This window comes from Xiphophorus hellerii, chromosome 11 (genome assembly GCF_003331165.1).
Source record: "Xiphophorus hellerii strain 12219 chromosome 11, Xiphophorus_hellerii-4.1, whole genome shotgun sequence".
NCBI lineage: Eukaryota > Metazoa > Chordata > Actinopteri > Cyprinodontiformes > Poeciliidae > Xiphophorus > Xiphophorus hellerii.
Window position 1 is genome coordinate 21,948,390 of NC_045682.1, and position 19,417 is coordinate 21,967,806.

A 19,417-nucleotide genomic window follows, 5' to 3' on the forward strand; every position below is an offset into this window, starting at 1 on the left:
CCCATGTTGGTCTATCCCTCCCTCTGACTTTCTGCTATCATTCTGCCAAAGCTATTCTACATTACCTCAGTATTTAATCTCTTTGTCTTTCATTGTTTCTCAATGGATTTTTCTGTACAGTCAACCACATCTTGTTCTCTCTAATGTCGGGTTTGAAAGTTTTGAAGGTCTTTGTAAAATCCTTTTTCCACTATTGCCATACCATTAGGTCCTCATAATCTACATTATATGACACAAATTGTATGAATGCTTATAATGCATTGTGAAAACTAAAGTATATAACTATAAATATGTGCTAAACGCTTGACCAATAAAACCCAACAGAGTATGATGTACCAATTTTATTTTTTCATAACACTGTTTTTCAGGAAAACTGTACATACAATGTATATTTTTACACTCTCTCTCTCTCACACACACATAGTTCATTTAATGAGAGTCATTCTGACCACTGACTCTCAAGTGTTGAAATTTTAAATTCCATTACATTCCAGTGTTTTCCCTTTGGTTACTCAGACCCTCCTCCGGGCATCATCCTGGCCTTGTTAGAGAATTCTTGTCGGCGGCCAACGGCCGCAAATAACACCAAGCAAGCATGAGCATTCACACAGCCTCTGAAACAAAAGAAATGCATCATGACACAGAAAGTCAGGTGACTAAATGCTGAAAATGCAAATTCAGTCAACAGTTTCCAACATTTCAACTTTCTTTATTTTGGTTGTAAAAAGACATTTTGTAAATTCATTACTCCTAAAAGCCTTTTATGACATAAAGGTCAGGTTGCCATATTTAATTAATTACATACTGGGCTTAAAGATACCACATCTTTTGGATGGATGTTTCATAACAGCATCAGGTCGGTATGAACAAGACATCTTGGCAAACATTTCAAGCAGTGCATGCCTAGAAGTTTTCAGGAAAAAATGCTACCTGTGTGCAATGTGCTGCAGACAATTAGGGGGCCAGTGAGTCTTAATATTCATCAGCAGAGAAGAGCTTGTGCTTTGCCGATGTTTGAGTCTAGCTTTCATTAATATGGTTGCAGGCCTGAAGAGTGTACCATGTATTAGTGTCTTGTTTGGAAACACTACAGGAGGTATGGAGCGTTTCAACACTTCGCTATTCATGTCACTCCTCTGACGGCAGAGAATTCAATTATGCTTCCAAGGCTTATCATTTTATTTTCATCTTTGCAAAGGTACGTTGCAAATAATTTGATCAGTGTTGCACCCTCCGCTGTTTTCCCTAGTCAGCTGGTGTTGTCATGCTGTTAAATAATCCTTTAATGACACCCCCACACAAACACGCTCTGTCTCTCTCAAGCACACACGCAACAATGTCCTTTCATTATTAAGATAAAGGACACGAAAAGCAATGGTTCACAACTGACATGTTAATCATTTGCCAGGTATGTGACATATTCAGTTTTGTCATGCCATGCAGTCAATAAAGCGCAGAGGTTCCAGTGCTGAAATGTCTCCTCTTTGAAACAGAGTACCTGGCTTGGTGCCTAGTACATACAATGACTTGCAAAAGTAATATATTTTAAACTCCAGTATACTTTTTGATCATTTTATGATAGACCAACACAAACTAGTACATAATTCTGAGGTGAAGGTAAAAGGATATGTTGTTTTCTCACCTAATTAGAAAAGATTTGAGTTAACCTCGTGTTTAATCTCATGCCCTAAATAAAACCCAGCACAGCAAACTGCCTGAATGTATGTAATTTAATCTGAGTATTGGGAATAGATTATATTTATGATAATCTATGGCCAATCTGGAAAATGGCTGCCTTCAAACTGGAGTAGTTTGAGCCACTTTGAAAAAGATGAATAGGCAAAAAGCTTAGCCCCAAATGTGTCAAGCTGTTAGAGACACATCCTAAAAGACTTGCAGATCTAACTGCAGTGAAATGGTGGCTCTACTAAATAGAACATGTATACAAATGCAAGCCTGTCGCTTAGCCTTGTTTTATTTGTGAAAATAATATATAATTTTCCTTAAACTTCAACAATGATAAAAGACAGAGTAAGGTACACTGAAATTTGTAGTTTTAACTTGGAAAAAATGTGAGAAAGATTGAGAGTTTTAATACTTTGCAAAGCACTCTGACTGTATGGGATCTTGCTATGTCGTGGTTATCTGAAATTCTGATTACTTCAGTTAGAATATCTGTTGATTCTGTTAAGTGGTATAGGTAAAAAAGTCCAATCCTTTTAGGAGAACAAAACAATGTATTTGTACTGCATGCAGCATCTAGAAAAAGCTTGCCTCACCTGTAATTAAATACAGAATTTAGTAGGCATTCAAGGCGTGTATGACCTCACAAAGTACGCCATTCAAACGAAGTAGTTGCATACTGAAGAATTGCCGTTAATCTTCTTCGTGGAGGCAGAGAAGCATTTACAGCCTTCCTAAGTAAATTAAAAATAGCTTTTTCAGTTCACTTAATACAAAAACTAAACTAAGTTTGACACTTTAATCAGCAAGTCAAATGCTTAAATTTTGTGACAGTTACAGTGCAAACATATCAGTTGTTACCAAACACAACATTTTGCAGCACCATTTCACTGGCTTTAACCAAAATATAGATCTCTAATTAAATACAAGGGGGTAATTCTTTTTTATGAAACTGGGACCAAGTATTGTACTTATAGTGCAACCAGCTCAATTCCAAGACTTGTCATGCAGTATCTTGTGAAAGTATACGTAGCATTATGCTATTTTACATTTTGTCACATTAAAACCACAAATTTTCATATATTTCATTGAGATTATAAGTGGCAGATCAACTCAAAGTATCACCTAATTGTGACGTGGAAGAAAAATACGTCTTAGAAACAAAAATCTGAAAATTGTGGCTTGCGTATTTTATTCCCCTCAATACTTTGGAAAATAGCCATTTACTGTAATTATATATGCAAGACTTTTGGGGTTAGTGTCTACTGTCTTTGTACATCCAGAAGTTTAAAGGGTGTTGTCCGTAGATATTTGCAAAATCTTTTAAGCTCACTTAGATTTGATAGAAAGTACATGTGTGCATCAATTTTCAAGTCTTTGGACAGCTTTTGCAATACATTGATGTGTGGACTTTGACTGGGTCATTCTTGCATTTGAGTATTTGATTCAAACCATTTAATTGAAACTGTTTTAGAGTTATGGTCCTATTGAAAGGTGAAACTCTGCACCAATCTCAAGTCCTTCTCAGTCTCTAACAAGTTGTATTTCAGCACTGCCATATACTTAGCTCCATCCATCCTCCAATAAACTGATCAGCTTCCCTGTACCTGGTGAAGAAAAGAAAATAGCATTATGCTGCCAATCATGCTTTCTAATGGGCATAGTGTTGTTCAGGGAGAAGTGCAGTGTTAATTTTCCACCACACATTTCATTTTGCATGTAGGTTTAGAACAGTGGACTCGTATTGCATTTCTCAAGGGTTGTTATCCTGCAACTTTTAGATGCCTCTCTGCTTCAGCACACCTGACTCCAATATAAGTCCATTAGTAGAGCTCTGTAGAGCTTGACTGCATGCTAAGAAGGCAGTTTCATCATTTAATTAAAGTGTGCAGGCCAAGGGACACATCTAAAAGTTGCAGGATTCTGGTCCTCGAGGAATGCAGTTTAAGACCACTGGTCTAGAGGCCAGGTTTCTTCTGACCAGTGTCCCTTTGTGGCTTATGCCAAACTGCAAATGGGACTTATATTGTTTCTATTTGAACAATGAAAATTTTCCCACAAAAAATACATTGAAGTTTAAGGTTGTAATGTGACATGATGTGGAAAAAGTAAAATGGTACGGATACACTTACAAGGCACTGTATCAACAAAAGATGCATTATTTAACTTTTTGGAATGTAATCATCTATTTGAACTTGCAACAGAGAAAATGTATTTTAAACAAACGCTGAGAAAAGCTTGTGCTTTACTACATGTGGTGAGATACAGCATCTCAGTGACAACTGGCCAAACAGAACATTGGAGCTGGCAAACCATTTGTTGAGATGACATACATTAATCCAGTAAAGTAAGCGTGCTGACATAGAACGCACTTTAAAGGAACATAAATACAAATGCATCATTCTATCAAAGGGCAGAGATAGAAAAAACAGAAGAGAAAAAAGGTAATAGTTTTTCCTCTGGTTCATTAATTGCATCTCATACCTGTAAGCTCAGCAAATAAGTGTCTGCACGAAACTGCAGAGAGAAAAAACATTTAATAGACAACGGTCTTGAGGGTGTCACAAAAAAGCAGGATGGAGGCAAACCAGGCTTGCTAAATTGGTACATACAAGGAACTATGGCACAATTTTATCAATTGTAAGGCAGTATTCTTAAAAAAAAACCCCAAAACAACAAATAAAACAGACATTAGGGGGGAAATGTGTATTTTTTTTTTTCAGATTTCTCCCCATAACGTCATGACGTAGAGTATGTACATCTTATCTCCATTATCTATACACATTTCTTTGGTTTAGATTGATCTCTTAGCTCCCTCAAAGTGCATCTAAAACATTCTGTAGCTGCTTTAATGTGTCATTGTAAAGTAGCGACATCACTTTTTCAATGATTTTCTCTTACCTCTGACGTAACTGCTGATGTTGATCTACTCCCGACTTTTCAACAAAGCAATTATTTTCCAACAGATTGTTTTTAGTCATTTGTGTATCACAAAAGTCACTGTTTTTATCCAAACTACAATTGCTTCACATCTTTTCTGCTTCACTAATGCTGTGAGCAGTGTTGTAGTCAAGACCGCCTAACCAGAGACCAAGACCAGGCCAAGACCTTTAGTGTCCGAGACCAAGTCAAGACCAAGACTAGCGCCCAGCGCTACATGACACAATAAAATGTGAAATATGATCAAAATTGCTAATCAAATTGATCTGAAAGATTCACATTACCATAAAAACTCCTAGATATTAAATACTTAAAGCTGAAATAAATTTAACCAATATTAAAAAAGATAATGGTCTGGACATTTGCCCATATCATTTATGTCAGAAAATGACATAATTGGTAAGTCACTTTACTGCTTGGATTTTAATCGGTGCGTTTTGCATCCATTGAAAAAAAAATATGTTCACAAATAAATTGGACAGCATGCTGTAAGTTTAGTGATATTTTCACAATTGCGGTCTTGAAATAAAATCCCAAGTCTTCAGCGCCCGAGACCGAGACCAAATGTGGCCGAGTCCGAGACAAGACTGAGACTATCAAAAAATGGTCTAGTACTACAACACTGGCTCTGCATATATCAAAGTAACATTCTGACCTATGGCCTGCACTTTTTTAAATCCTGTTTAAGAGCATGTAAGATGTTCTCAAAAGCAATTTACATATTAAAGTAAAATAACACAAGAACATGTTTTACACACTTACTTTGCCATTCCTTACTTTTCAAACTTTCCATTTTAAGAGATATCTTTTTTCTATATAAATCAATTTACATTGTACAAATGCGATGAATGGGCCCAATGTACAAGACATGTTTTAGATGCACTTAGCAAATGCAATGCAATAATGGGAGGAGAGGTTAAGTAATATTCAAGAACATACATTTAACTGCGTAGGGATTACTGAGCTTATATATATATCTATATATAGATATTTATATCTATATATAGATATATATACATATATATATTTTTTTTAAAAGCACATTTTAAATACATCTCCGATAACAATATACAACAGTTAAAAACCACACTGACACTAATTTACAAAATATTCCTTTTAAATGTCTTCAGACTCCCTTATACTGCAGCTGATCAACTGCGAATGTTTGGACAAGTGTGTAAAACAACAAAATATTCAATAGGCACCCTGAGATGGGAATACAGATATGAGCTGTATGTTCTCCACAATCCAAGTTGTTTGAATCACTCTTTGATAAAGAAGTGATAAATATCAGTTAGTCAAATTTAATAGTACAAAGAGACCAACTCCTTACACTTTTCCTTAAACAGCTGATCATATTTCTTTGTGTTAAATCCACAGTGAAAGGATTGAAATATTACATCCCTGGTAATATAGTTTGGTTTTGTTTGTTAAAAAAAAGAAAAGAAAAAAGATCTTAAAAACGAAAGCCTAATGTTTTGCATATAAGTATTAGACTTAAGAGTAAGAACTCAAACTGCAAGAGACTTTTACATATTGTGCAGCATATTATGTAGAATGCAGAGGAAACCAATATACTGTATGAAACCAATATAGATGTTGCTAAGGACGGTTGATTGTTTTGGTACGGAATATATACTAACTTAGTAGACCAGGACAAATCTTGACCTCTTTTTCATATGACACAGACTGGAAACCAGCAACATCATTCATATCTTTTTCATGATAAATCTGTGATTTGCTGTGACATCTGGAAATACAGCTGTCCTAAGCTGATGGACTCTGTTATCAGTTCACACCGACCGCTGTGAATCCCTTGAACTGTGACAAACACTACATTTGAGTTGCATAGTGATGTGTTGGTGTGCATAAAGAATCATGCCCATGCAGCTGCACTGGGCTTTTTGGTGAAATTGAAAGATAGTTATTGCATTTAGATTTAGTTGGTGATTGACATCAGTGCACAGAGCTCTTTAATGAGAAGTCTCTGTCCTACTGTTTGACTTTCCAAATACAAAATGCCAAAAATGACTGCAGCGTTTTCCTGTTTAGGAATGTTTTTTAACTTATTTATAAATATGGAGGCAGTAAAATTAGTATTTGTTACTTTAAATAAACTCAGATTTGTTAAAACTATAATTACGGTGTACTGTAAAATATGCTGAGCAGGAGTTACGCATTGGCAAACTGGAGGAAAATAAGGTCTTGTCCCTGCCAGTGGCTTTCATCCATCCAACATGGAATCTTCTGCAAGTGTTACTAAGAGAAGCAGTTAGGACTGAAAGTTAAAGCTGAGACAGTCAATTTATCAGATACACTTGTTTAATAAATTGCTTGTTAACAGAGATAGAGAATTAGCCAATCACATGGCATCAACTCAATGCATTTAGGAATCTAAACATGGTTTGGGCAGCTTGCTGAATTTTAAACTGAGCTTTACATTCAGGACGGAAGGGGTGTAAGTGATCTGAAATGTGCCATGCTTGACAGACTGTTTTAACTATTTAAAAGACTTTTGATTTATTGCGATTTTCACACACAACCATCCCTAAAGCTCAAACAAAATGATTTAAAAAAGATAAAGCATTCAGTAAGTGTTGTGTGGATGATAGAAGGAATAAGATAAGTGGCACACTGGCTTGAATACGCTGAAGCTTGAAATTGATGGGCCACAACAGCAGAAGGCCCTACCAGATGCCACTGTCAGTTAAGAATTGGAAACTGAGACAACAGCCTAAGCAGATGCACTACCCTTTAAAATTAACATATTGTAAGACAATTTAATGTTTTGTTGAGTCTCTATTTTAGTCTTAACATTCGGATATTGTGTTGTTTATGTCACAATGTGGCATAAACAACAGGAAAGCATTGATCCATCCTGACCTGTATCGATGGTCAGGTACCTGACGATGGTGAAAGGATTTGTTGATATTTTCTTGGGACCTTTACTCCTAATTGAGCATTCCTTAAAAGTTACAGCCAACCTGAAAACAACCAAAGTTCACCTATATTCAGCTGGCTATTTCCAATAAGATAGTAAGGATGTTAGAAAAGCAGAGCTCTAAAACAATGATCAAGAATTGCTAATCATTGCAGAGCACACTGGTTTTGTGTTGCTGTTAAACATTGTTTTGATATTGATTAATAAAAGCAATTATCATAAATGTTTCTCCAAAAATGAGTCATTGTCAAATGGAAATATTCAGACAAGCTAGAGTAACTGAGCGCAATATAGCTTGTATTTTACATGCTTGCTGTCTAAATTATTAAAGCTTATAATTCACTCACAATCCACTTTGGAAAAAAAAACTGTTTAATCTCTGCCCTACTTCCCAGGAATGGATAAAAATAATGAGAAAGATAGAGAAGAAGCCAAGAAGACTATCAACTGCCTTCATAAGAACCAATAGTGTCGCAAAGTTCACTAACCTGCCCATGCATGATAACCTTAGATGTAATCATTTACTTCATTTAGCAGTCTTTTTAGCAATAGAATTCTGCTTTATTTGTAGGTATTTAAATGTTACTTTAACCTGATTGCTAGCTAATTAACTTCTTTGAACAGGTATACTACTCTGTCTGGCCAAAAAAAAAAGTTGCCACCTGGATTTAAGTAACCAAATAGGTACAAGCCTCCTCTTGAATAATTTCAGCATGGGCGATCATGTTTCAGCTGACAAGTTATTTAACTCGAACCGGTGCAATCAGTTGCTTCTCATTTCTTAACCAACCATTTGGACAAACACATCCCGTGGTTGTGGAAAAGATGTCAGTCTGTTTGAGAAGATTCAAATCATTGGCATGCATCAAGCAGAGAAAACAGCCAACGAGATTTCAGAAACTACTAAAATTTGGTTAAGAGTTCATTGGAATGATAGTGGGGACCCATTGTCTGTGAGGAAGAAATGTGGCCGGGAAAAAATTCAGAATGATTAGGATCGGCGTTTGGTGAAATCAAATTGCAGAAAAACAACAGTAGAACTCAGGGAACATGAGAAATTTTCACACATGGATTTGCCACCAGACTTCAGACCCTAACGCCTTTAAGAATCTTTGGGATGTGCTGGAGAAGGCTTTGTGCAGCCGTCGGACTCAGCCATCATGAGTGCAAGCTCTTGGTGAAAAATTAATACAACACTGGATGGAAATACAGCTTGTGATAGTTCAGAAGCTCATTGCTGTTATCAAAGCTAAAGTCGGTCCAACAAAATATTATAGTGTGTGACCTTTTTTTTTTTTTTTGGTGGCCAGGCAGTGTGTTACTTAATTTTATAAACTAATAAGTTAATAAAAAATACAATAAAATAACATGCTTATGTTAATTAACCAAATTATGATATAAATTATGTTTTACAAAATTATGCCTCTCACTGTATATAGTTTTCTGCTAAGGCTATAGATCAGATTACAGTAGCTGAAAACTGTGGGTTTGTAGGCTGGAACAGCAACAAGAGTAAGGTTTCCTCCACATTCCACATCACATGCAGAAGATAGAAAAAATGAAATTAATTAAAAACTCCTATGAGGCGACTTGATGATAGATTTAACTTGTCAAACAAACCTTAATTAATATCCTGAATTCATTTACTAAGTTGTTTTTTACTAAGTTCTTTTTCCTGTTATTTTAGTGCAAAAACGATCAAACTAGGCAGTATAAGGTATGCTACTGCAGCATTTATGTTGATAGAGTAAATCTAACCACATAACATGTAAAACTCTGATAATAAAATGACAGACTTTACTATCTGTCATTCTCCTATCTCTGTTATGAAAAGCTCCTTCTAAAGCTTCCAGGTGAGGCGAGTTTAATTATTTGAGGCGTTTGAAGTTACTAAAAAATGTGTTTACTAGTGGTGCTTACCCAGTTTTGTGAAACACGTCTACAGCAGCAGAAGTTAAAGGATCTCACATTTTCATTGTAATCGTATAGTACCAATCAGTCTGTCAAGAGTAATAATTACATAATGAAACTGCAATGCTGGGCTTTTTGCTTTGTGGATGTGAATGACTCCGACAGAGCACACGTCATCAATTTAAAAGATGAGCTAATTCTAAAAGCACTTCAGAGACTTTCATAAGCTTTGTGTATTCTTTAAGTGTTCAAATCTCTGCTGTGAATTAGGAACCAAAGCCACAGTTTCCAGTTTCATTAGTTTCTTGTTACTCTTTAGCTGCACAACTGCCTTGATATCACATAAAAACAGGAATTACCACATGAAACCCTCAAATATCCAAGGTTCATTCTTTGTTTGCACGGTCTCTGACTGACTCATTATTGTTGAGCGGCGGGGGCGATTGCTTGCTCCTCATGCTCCTGCCGTCCGTGGCAGCCCTCGACGTCTCCGTCACAAACAGCCGCGTCACCCAGACAGAGGTGACGATGCGTTTGTACTCGTTCCTGAAATTCCTGTTGAGTAAACCATAGATGATGGCATTCAGGCAGCTGTTGAAGTAGGCCATGAAGTAGCTTACAACAAAAAGCCACTCGGGGATGTGGGGACCCACGCGAGTTGGATCTATAGCCACTGCCAATCCTATCAAGTTGAGTGGGGCCCAGCAGATTGCAAACAGGACAAATACAACAAACATGGTGATAAAATTCCGCATGTCACTTGGTCTGAGACGAGGGCTGTCATCAGTCTTTACTTTGCGTCGCACCTGGATATTATAAAAGAATAAATTAGATTGCATGTTATAGATCACACATAAAAAAGACATGCCTATATAACACATTTACTCATAAATACATAAGATTATTTAACATATTGTGCACGGATTTACTGGCAGTGGAAATGTAAGTTATAACTTTTAAATGTTTTACAGTTTTTTTTTTCCAATTTAAAAAGTGATAAACCACAAACTTTGATGTACTTTAGTAGGATTTTATGCCATAGGCCAATAGAAAGTAGTGTGTAATTGAGAAGCAGAAGGACATGATAAACTTTTTTCAAAATAGATAAAAATCACAGTGTAAAATTTGACTATATTTAGCCATGTAACTCTGATGCTCCTAAAAAAATAGCCATGTAGCCTTCAAATGTCACCTAATCAGTAAGTATCTATCTGTGTGCAGTTTGCTCTGTACAGCTGCTCTGTAAACCATATCCCAATCTTAGAATACTATTCAGAACATCAGAAGAATAGCACAGAATAATCCAAAATGCATTGCAGTAAAATCTGATTTTACAAAAATAACATATTCCAGGGGTATGAACATATTTGCACACTACAATTTTAAGTATTCCAGTTTGATAACCAAGTGTCAGTACTCCTTCCAGTTATAATGTATGTATTGTAAATTTTGAAAGACGATGTGGCCATATGAGTCAGTTTGGACTTTTGGACTCCCACAACAGTCCTAGTGGAATCTTATTGATCAGATATTGTATTTCTTGTGTATTTTGGCAGCTAAAAGATGACACATCAATGAATGTGTCTTTTAATTAAAGGTTGCAAAATGTGAAACATACATATTCTCTCACATTTTGAATTTGGAAAAAAAGGTTTTAGGACTTACCTGAATCACAAGAATCCAAATGCGAAGATAGCAAAAGGTAACTACTGCAATGGGAACCAGAAAGTGAACCACTACCACCGCCACCGTGTAGGAACTGCTGACATTCTGGGCAAAGGTGCAGGAGTAGACCCGGGGGTCATAGCGCAGAGAACCAACAAAGAAATTAGGGACGATGGCCACGATAGTGAGCACCCAAATTAAGGCAACAAACAGCAACGTGTTGCGATAGCTGTACAGTCGGCTGTAGGAGAAGGAGTGACAGATATAGCAGTATCTGTTCACTGCAATCCCAGTGATGTTGAAGATGGAGCCAATGACACTCAGCCCCATAAGGAAACCGCTGACCTGAAATAATAGAAAAAATTAGATGTTTTTGTCTATCTTCATCGACAATATTCTTTAAAGTCATTGTCTTTTAATAAAGTGAAGAGATGACTGATGTGGTCCTACCATGCACTGAGTGTTTCCAAGCGCCCAGCCGTCATGGAAGAGAGCATAAAGGACCAGGGGATAGGGGTAGAAGGCTACCACAAGGTCAGCAAATGCCAGACTAACCACGAACACATTACCTGGGGAGGAAAATGTAAAGTGATGAGGTTAGCTCCCAAAACATACTGAAAAGTCTTGTTTTATGCTCCCAGATTATAAAAATACACAATTTTCTCTGCAAATGTTCACATCTTTCTTTACTTTGCCTCAATGCATCTAAAAAAATCGCACAGCTGGTCAGATTTGATCAGGTGGCAGACCTGCAGACTTTCATCATTGTTTCTGGCTGTTAAAGATAAGCACATACAACTATGGTTCAAACCGATTCGCACTGCTTTGTCTTATACCCTGCACTGTCAAAACAGAGCAAATACTAGATGGTTGCATGGGAAGTGATTTTCAGCAGGCCTATCTCAGGACATTCAGCCTGCTGTGATTGTTGGCAGAGGAGGCTGAGATTACAAAAGGTTTGTAGCTTGTGCCCCACAGCAGATTGCCTCGCCCTAGACAAAGTTTTATCAGGACAGGCAGAGTCAGTGTTTTGACAGAGTGGAGGGAAAAGCATGTGGGCAAAACACCTGGGCCATGCAGTTCTTTTTTCATCTTGCTGCTAACCAGCCTAATCCAAAAAGAACTTGTTCACAGAATCTGGTTTGTGCATCGCACAAAAAGTCAAAGTGTTTTTATTAATATAAGCATAATATGATCACCAACATATCTACATATTTCCCTGATTAAAATTACTCTGTTTGTGTCACTTATTTTTGAGAATCAGTAGCCATATGACCTCCATTTATGACAACTATTTATACAGTTGTGCACACTAGTGATGTGGCATTCCTCGCCCTGCTGATATCCTTGTGTCACCTCACCGCCAATGCCGGTAGCTCCATCTATCTGTGTGTGTGTCCTCTTCCTTTTGTTTGTTGGGGGAGGACATATTATGGCAGCACACAGGGCCAAGAAAAACAACCCGATCAAACAAAAGAGGACATTAACCATTTCACTCATACACTTTTTTGCATTTTGTTTAGTTGCAAAGTATCAGAGCCACTACAGCTAAGAGCTGTGGGCTCTCCCAAAAGGTGCAATGCATTATTTGATGCAGCATTTCAGGCTTACTATTTTGGCAGCAGCAACAAATAACTACCAGATGTAACAGAGCTCACCTTGTGTTTCACCTGCCAGTTCATGAAAAGCTCATTTGCTGGGCAGCCGTAGTTCTACAGAAGTGCAACTGATATTCCCAAGCCTCAGACTACATTAATGATGCTGGAGAATGGGGTTCTCTGGTGTGTCACGTTCTCAGAAAAACCCTCTGAGGGACTACAAGAGCTGTTAGTGTCTGGTATAATCACCCAACCATGTCAAAAGTGCATGAAGTACACAGGAAATGTATTTTTAGCCTTGCTGTAGTACCACCATGCTGTTACACGTTTGTTTTTATAATTACAGAATGTGCACATGTGCCTTCAATGTGTGACTGTCAGCCTAGAAATGTCACGATGCTCTGTAAATCTTTAAAAGGAGGCATCACTTCAGCACCAGCTGCACAATGCTATCAATGGCAAAGAAAGGCACCTTCCTTTTTTTTTGTAAAATTGTACAGCATCTTGTAGCATTGTTTAAATGTGGTTAAATATTTATGTCTTAAAAATTAATAAGATAGGGATTGATATATTGTTAGTTTAATAGCATAGTATAAAAATGGGCTTTTAACCAGTGTGTTATGCACACATTGAACCCATTTGACTTGACTTCTATAAACTCAAAAAACTTTTCTAGGTTACAGAAGTTTGGGGGCAGTCAGCGCTGTTGCTAGATAGATCTGGCAATTCATCCTAAATTCCAGTTTGCTCTAGTGTGTATATTTATCTAGCATAAGAACTGACACTTGCGAGGTAAAAACAAAATGGTGTAGAATATTTTAAATGCTACTGAGACCTTAACAGGAACCACTGAGCCCTGACAACAAACACAAGAGGTGGCTTTGACGCATGCATCTTGTGCCCTTTGCAGGAAGGAGGATCTGTGATCCTGCAGGCCTGTTTCTTTTCCAAAAGACCCTGGGGACCCATTTGGAGTCCACAGCATCAAGAACACTTTAAAATATCAGGAGATTTTGTAAAAAAGTTTGATTGCCTCTGCCAGATGGATAGCCAATCTGATGAACTTTAATAACTTTTCAGTGCAATTTAGACATCAGGAGATATCCTTATGGGAACAGCCTTTCACCTCTGAGACACAAAGTTTCGAAGCAAACTTCTAAACATTTTCCTAGATATCTTAGGGAAATTCTTCAAATCATTGTCTAAATGCTAAAGTTTGTTATTGATATCAAAGAGGTAAGACCGGCAAGAATAAAGACGCAAGTGGTCTTGAATTCAGATATTTACATTTTCAGCACTTTTTGCATCCTACTGAGCTAATCAGGCATTCTGATGAATGCAATAATCTGGTGCCCAAACCCTGCTTCATATGTGTAAGATAAGGGGAAAACACTTGCATAGAATGAAAGGCTGATTTTATATTGAAAGGACTTTATTCACTGTAGAGTCTGACTATCAGTGAAGAAATCCTTTAGCACAATTGCCAGTTCTAACTATGGCCTTGTCTGGTTGCATAAATGTACCTGCTGCCACCCACAAATCTATGCTGATAAGGAAAACTGTCTGTTGATAAAAGCATATGTATGGATTTGTGGTAGATTTGCCAAGATTGCTTTAATTATAGTCTGATAGGACTCTACTAACCCTTTACAGTGCATTTAAATAGAAATTGATTGTGTGTAGGTGTGTGTAATAGTCATTCAAATGTGATAAAGTATAAATTACCTTTTGGATTGGAAAGATTAAAGTTCATTGCACAAGTTTTGTGCTTGTGGGCATGTGTGGCTAACATCTGCAAATGAATTAAGAAAAAAGCCACATTTCAAAATGAAGTTGAAATTACACACATACAGATATGTGAAGTGAAAAACACGAAAAGTGAGAAAATACTGCTTCAAGTTAATTTTACCTTGAAGCAGAAATATTTTATTTATTCCAAGGTTTTCAAATTTTACCCTTTAATTTAATTTACTTTTTCCATTTTATAGTAGAGATAGATAGTAGTGGTTATTACTTGAATTGTTTAAAAAAGAATTTAAAAAGCATTGTGGATATTTATTAGGATAATCTTTAGAAGGAGAAAGTATGTAGAAACTAGTAGGTTAGTTAATATTGTCACATAAGGTTTGTGAGCAATATTATGAAAATAGTACATGTAATCCTCATGTTGAATAAATGTTACACTACTTTTCAAAATGGAAAATAAGAAGGAAAAAAAACAACCTGTCTGAACCCCAAAGTTTCTCTAAGGTATCTTTAAAATTATGACACACGACCAGTGCAGTGTATAGTGGCATGTTATTTAAAAAAACGTTACATTCTTTTGGGTTTCTTGCACTATTTCACATCTGTAAGCACTTCACATGCTTACACATGTGAAGTGAATAATAACCAGCACACTAATGATGCGTGGTGCACGGTATGAAGGTTATGAAGAAATATGCAATTTATTCAAACATATCCTTTCTTACAGCTTTGTTTACTTTTTACATGAAGACACTGCAGATCTCTTAAGAGTCAGACTGATATTTTATTTTGTAAATATATATGTGTTATATTAGACATAGCTGAATGGATCATGCAAGTTATACTACCTTGATAAAATTCTTGGGACTTAAATTCTTGGAATACTTTATCGGATAGTCAGTGACTTTGTATGTTATTATTTAATGCAAACAAATAGAAAAATCCATATTTGTAGGATAAAGCAACTGAAACTACAACAGCTGTAGGACTTTGGCTGTTTGTTCAACCTGAGCTCCATCAAACAGTTCCTCAATCAAAACCTGATGTCTCTAATTCTTAGTCTCTAAGACGTCTAAAAGAAATATCATTACAGTTGTGATTCTTCAAATATTTTGCTCCTCTTGTTTGAAAAGTAAAGTTAAAATATAGAAAAGTGAAGTTACAGTAGCCTTTATATGTCTGGGGAAGAAATGTATGAGGCACATTAAAAATACACGTACAAAATAAAGAATGTGCTTTTTATATCTCCGGCTCTGCAGATACCAAAGGTTGTACATCAGAAAAGCCTGAGTGAACATTTCGTTTTTCCACAGATGCTGTTGCCGTGGCTGCAAGGGGAAAAGTATTCAGTGACTTTTTCTGACAAAATGTCTACCTTTTATTTGTCCCATGCAGCCTGAGCATTACTTTGATGTGGAAAGGATTTTTTTTGTTTGTTTGTTTCACTTTTTGTGCTTTAAGTATAGACCCTCAATTTGCCCTTTTTAACTTCCACATATTTTATTTCTTTTTCAGATCTAGAGTCCTTAGTTGACCATGAAAGTAGTGTGTTGTTTATTTTCATTTCTTTTGAAACTGCTGCGTAAAACCATTTGTGTTGAATTAAACTGTTTATGAGCCCATAAGTGTTAATTGTAGAACCAGAAGAGCTATAAAAATGATTAAAATAGTATAACAAATTGAAACTGACCTTATTTCCTATTGTTATTCAAGGAAATAAATGGCTGTAAAATGCATATCTTTGACAGAGGAAAAAGCCTTTGGAGCCATGCCTCTTAAAAATTTGTGATTGCCATATTCTATTCAGTTCAGTTGAGTTCAAAAATACTATCAGTACTATCCATACTATCCAAAGGGAAATTAAAAGTTGCTGTAACACATATAATATAATTTTCCATTGAGAGTTACTATAGATGTTGAAGTTGCAGTCAGTCTGAATACTTTGCAGCCATTTCTGTCATTTTGGCTGGCTACTGTAATAAACATTGATGCTTAGTGTTCCATTTGTGATGTGATATAAATAAAATAAGCATGAGCACAACTAAAAAGGTTTGCGCAAAAAAGGATTATAGACGTCATTGAAACAATTCACTTTATATGGACCATCTGAAACTGCCTAAACCTCCATCATTGCTGAAAAAAGCACTTCTTTACACACATGCATGCAGATGTCACATCTTACCTAGTGACCCACCTAAAAAACATTTCGCTTGCCAGCAAATTGTTTGTTGGCAAGCAAATATTCACTTAACAAATGAATATTCACTTATATTCAGTGATAAGTGAATATTTATCACGTATCACTGATAAATATTCAGTGATAAGTGATCATCCAAACTAAAAGTGCAAATGTTGTTTCAGGTTTAGAGCAATTGGATCTAGATTTGGATTATGCAATACCAAAAAAGAAATACAAAGGTTTAAATTGAGAAAAGAAACTGGTGATATTTTTTAAAAGATGACAGAAAATGCATAATGCATTTAATCTGCTGTAACAGTTTGTAAAGTACTGTAGAACCTATATTTTTTGCACTGCTACTTGTTTTTCTTTTTATGCCAAATGGATAGATTTTATGTTCCTGATGCAGAATTTGAACAGCTCTTCACATGGTTATTCATGTGTACTTGATTGCATATGGAACCGTTGGCTAAAACGTAATCCTTTTTGACATAAGTAATGCGTGAATAAGTACTGTAATGAACAATATTAGAACAAAAATGTAGTTTTGTGAATTTTCCGTGCATTCATGCAAGCCATTACCCATGAGAACTGATTGCAATGATTTTCCTCTCATTAGCTTTTTCTCATGTCTTTCCTGTGGGAGGACATGCTAGTCAGATTAGCCTTGTTTGCATTTATATTTGTTTTTAGGGGAAGGAGAGGAGGCAAAAATAAGCAGCAGGTTTCAGAGTGAGTGAAGTGGAGGGGGAGAAAGTGGTCAGGCAATGCTAAAATAAGGATTTTCATGTTAAAATTGTAAAGGTTAAAAGTGTTAAGCCAGTCTCACTTAAGAAGGATAAACATCATAACTCCCACAACACATGACACATTCAACAGCGTTATTATCTAATAACACTGTCATATTTAGTAATTTCTGTTATTTACGTAAAGTTCTTTGAAGAATAAGACAAAAAGAGCAAAAGAGACAGCATCTAACTATCTATAGATTTTAATGAACATACTTGTCACAAAGAAAAGTAAACTTAGGAAGATGGCAAAACATAAAAAGAGATTAAAGGTCCCCAGAGAATTGCGTTATTAGCAGTTAAGGAAGAGACCAAGAGGAGGCTGATGAGAACAAACACAAGATGAAAAGGTAATATTCTCTTTTTTATAGTGTTGTAGACAAGGCAATAAACAATCTTGTCATCAGTGCTATACATCATCCTTTGTGCAGTGCAGGTCTGTCCATGTGAGCAGCTTCCTCCTTCCACAGTCAGCCCACTGCCTGACCATACATATCAGTCTCAATCAGACGACTTTCAACCTCCTTCACCTTTTTTTTCTGGCAATTCACTCTAACTGCACTTTATATTCTCAACTGAGGATGCTAAGTTTTAAACAACACAACTCACTGTTTATCTCTAAAAGACAATTTTTCTCCACACCTTTAACACACTTTTTGCCCCACAGAGGTTAAATGCAACATCCCTTTTTACCTTCAGAGTAGTGTCAGTTAGGCATAGATTCAATTCATCAAAGGTTTTAGTCCATATTGTCACAATGTCATGCAGATTTGTTGACTCCACATTAATGATAAAGACTAACTGTGTCATCACATTCTACATGTGTCCTATTGGACTGAGATGTGGTGACTGTGAAGGCTGCTGGGGTACAGAGAACTCAGTGTCAAATTCAAGAAACCAGACAAGGCACCCCCTCCTGCTTGAAGTAAAGTATGCTGGGGCATTTAAAAGAGTCTTTGTTGACACTAAGAGGCCTAAACCTGCCAGACCATTAATACAAGACATGCTGGATCCATGCTTTCCGGTTTTTTATGCCAAACTCTGACTCTACCTAATGCTCCAATCTGCTTTCTTAATAGGAGTGGCACATGGTGTGGTCTTCTGCTGCTGTAGCAAATCTACTTTCAGGTTTGCTATGTTGTGTTATCACACTTGTTATTACGTCCACCTTATCTCTAATGAAGTGTTAGTTGAGGTACTCTTTCTGTTATCCTAAGTGAGTCTGCTTGTTCTTCCCTTACCTCTGAAATGAACAAAGTGTTTTTGTGCACATAAATGCCACTCACTGAATGTTTTCTTTTTTTAAGACTGTTCTCTATATATCCAGTAGAAGGTTTGCATGGAAATTCCAGTAGATCTGCAGTTTCTGAAATATTCAATCCAACCCCATGTGGCACCAAAACCCTTGCCACATTCAAAGTCTCTTTATCCCTTTTGTTTTTGTCAATCTAATGCTTGGTTTGAACTTCAGCAAGTTGTCTTCAGCACAACTTGATGCCAAGTGGCATCAATGTGATTCGTTGGCTCATATTTTTGTAAACAAGTGTACCTAAAAAAGTGGCCAGGGAGTGTATTTCTTTGAAAAGACCAAAACTCACACATCCTTAGACTTCAAGATTAGGGTGGTGGCTGGTTAGGGCATGTTTTTCTACTGAAATGGACCCGAGTTGAGTTTCTTCTTTCAACTATGTGACAGAAATTACCATAAAATTGCTCTTTACCGCCCTCTTGACATATGAAAAGGGGTTTATAGGAGAAGCGAGGAAAGTTTGAGCAATGTCTGCAGAGTTCAGTATATGTCTTCTGTAAGTGAATAGCATTTATCACCTCAGGCAAATATATTGTTAGGGCCTCTGAAGCAGCAAGGGCAAATATACCCTATAGTGCATGAGTCCCAGTGTGTATTTTATCCATTACTCACCACATTTCCTATTCCCAAGCATTAGTTCTGACACACACATTTGTC

The 19,417-nt window shown here is 36.5% G+C and overlaps 1 protein-coding gene across 1 annotated transcript in view; it reads right to left on the reverse strand.

Moving 5' to 3' along the window:
- Positions 1–326: 326 nt before the first annotated feature.
- The window catches only part of mtnr1bb (melatonin receptor 1Bb), a 47,643-nt gene continuing 28,552 nt past the window's right edge, over positions 327–19,417 (reverse strand). Inside the window, exons 2-4 of the mRNA XM_032577066.1 lie at positions 11,591–11,709; positions 11,141–11,485; positions 327–10,281 (exon numbers count right to left, since the gene is read on the reverse strand). Coding sequence (XP_032432957.1) covers positions 9,862–10,281; positions 11,141–11,485; positions 11,591–11,709 — 884 coding nt within the window. The 3' untranslated portion in view covers positions 327–9,861. The remainder of the gene's footprint in view (positions 10,282–11,140; positions 11,486–11,590; positions 11,710–19,417) is intronic.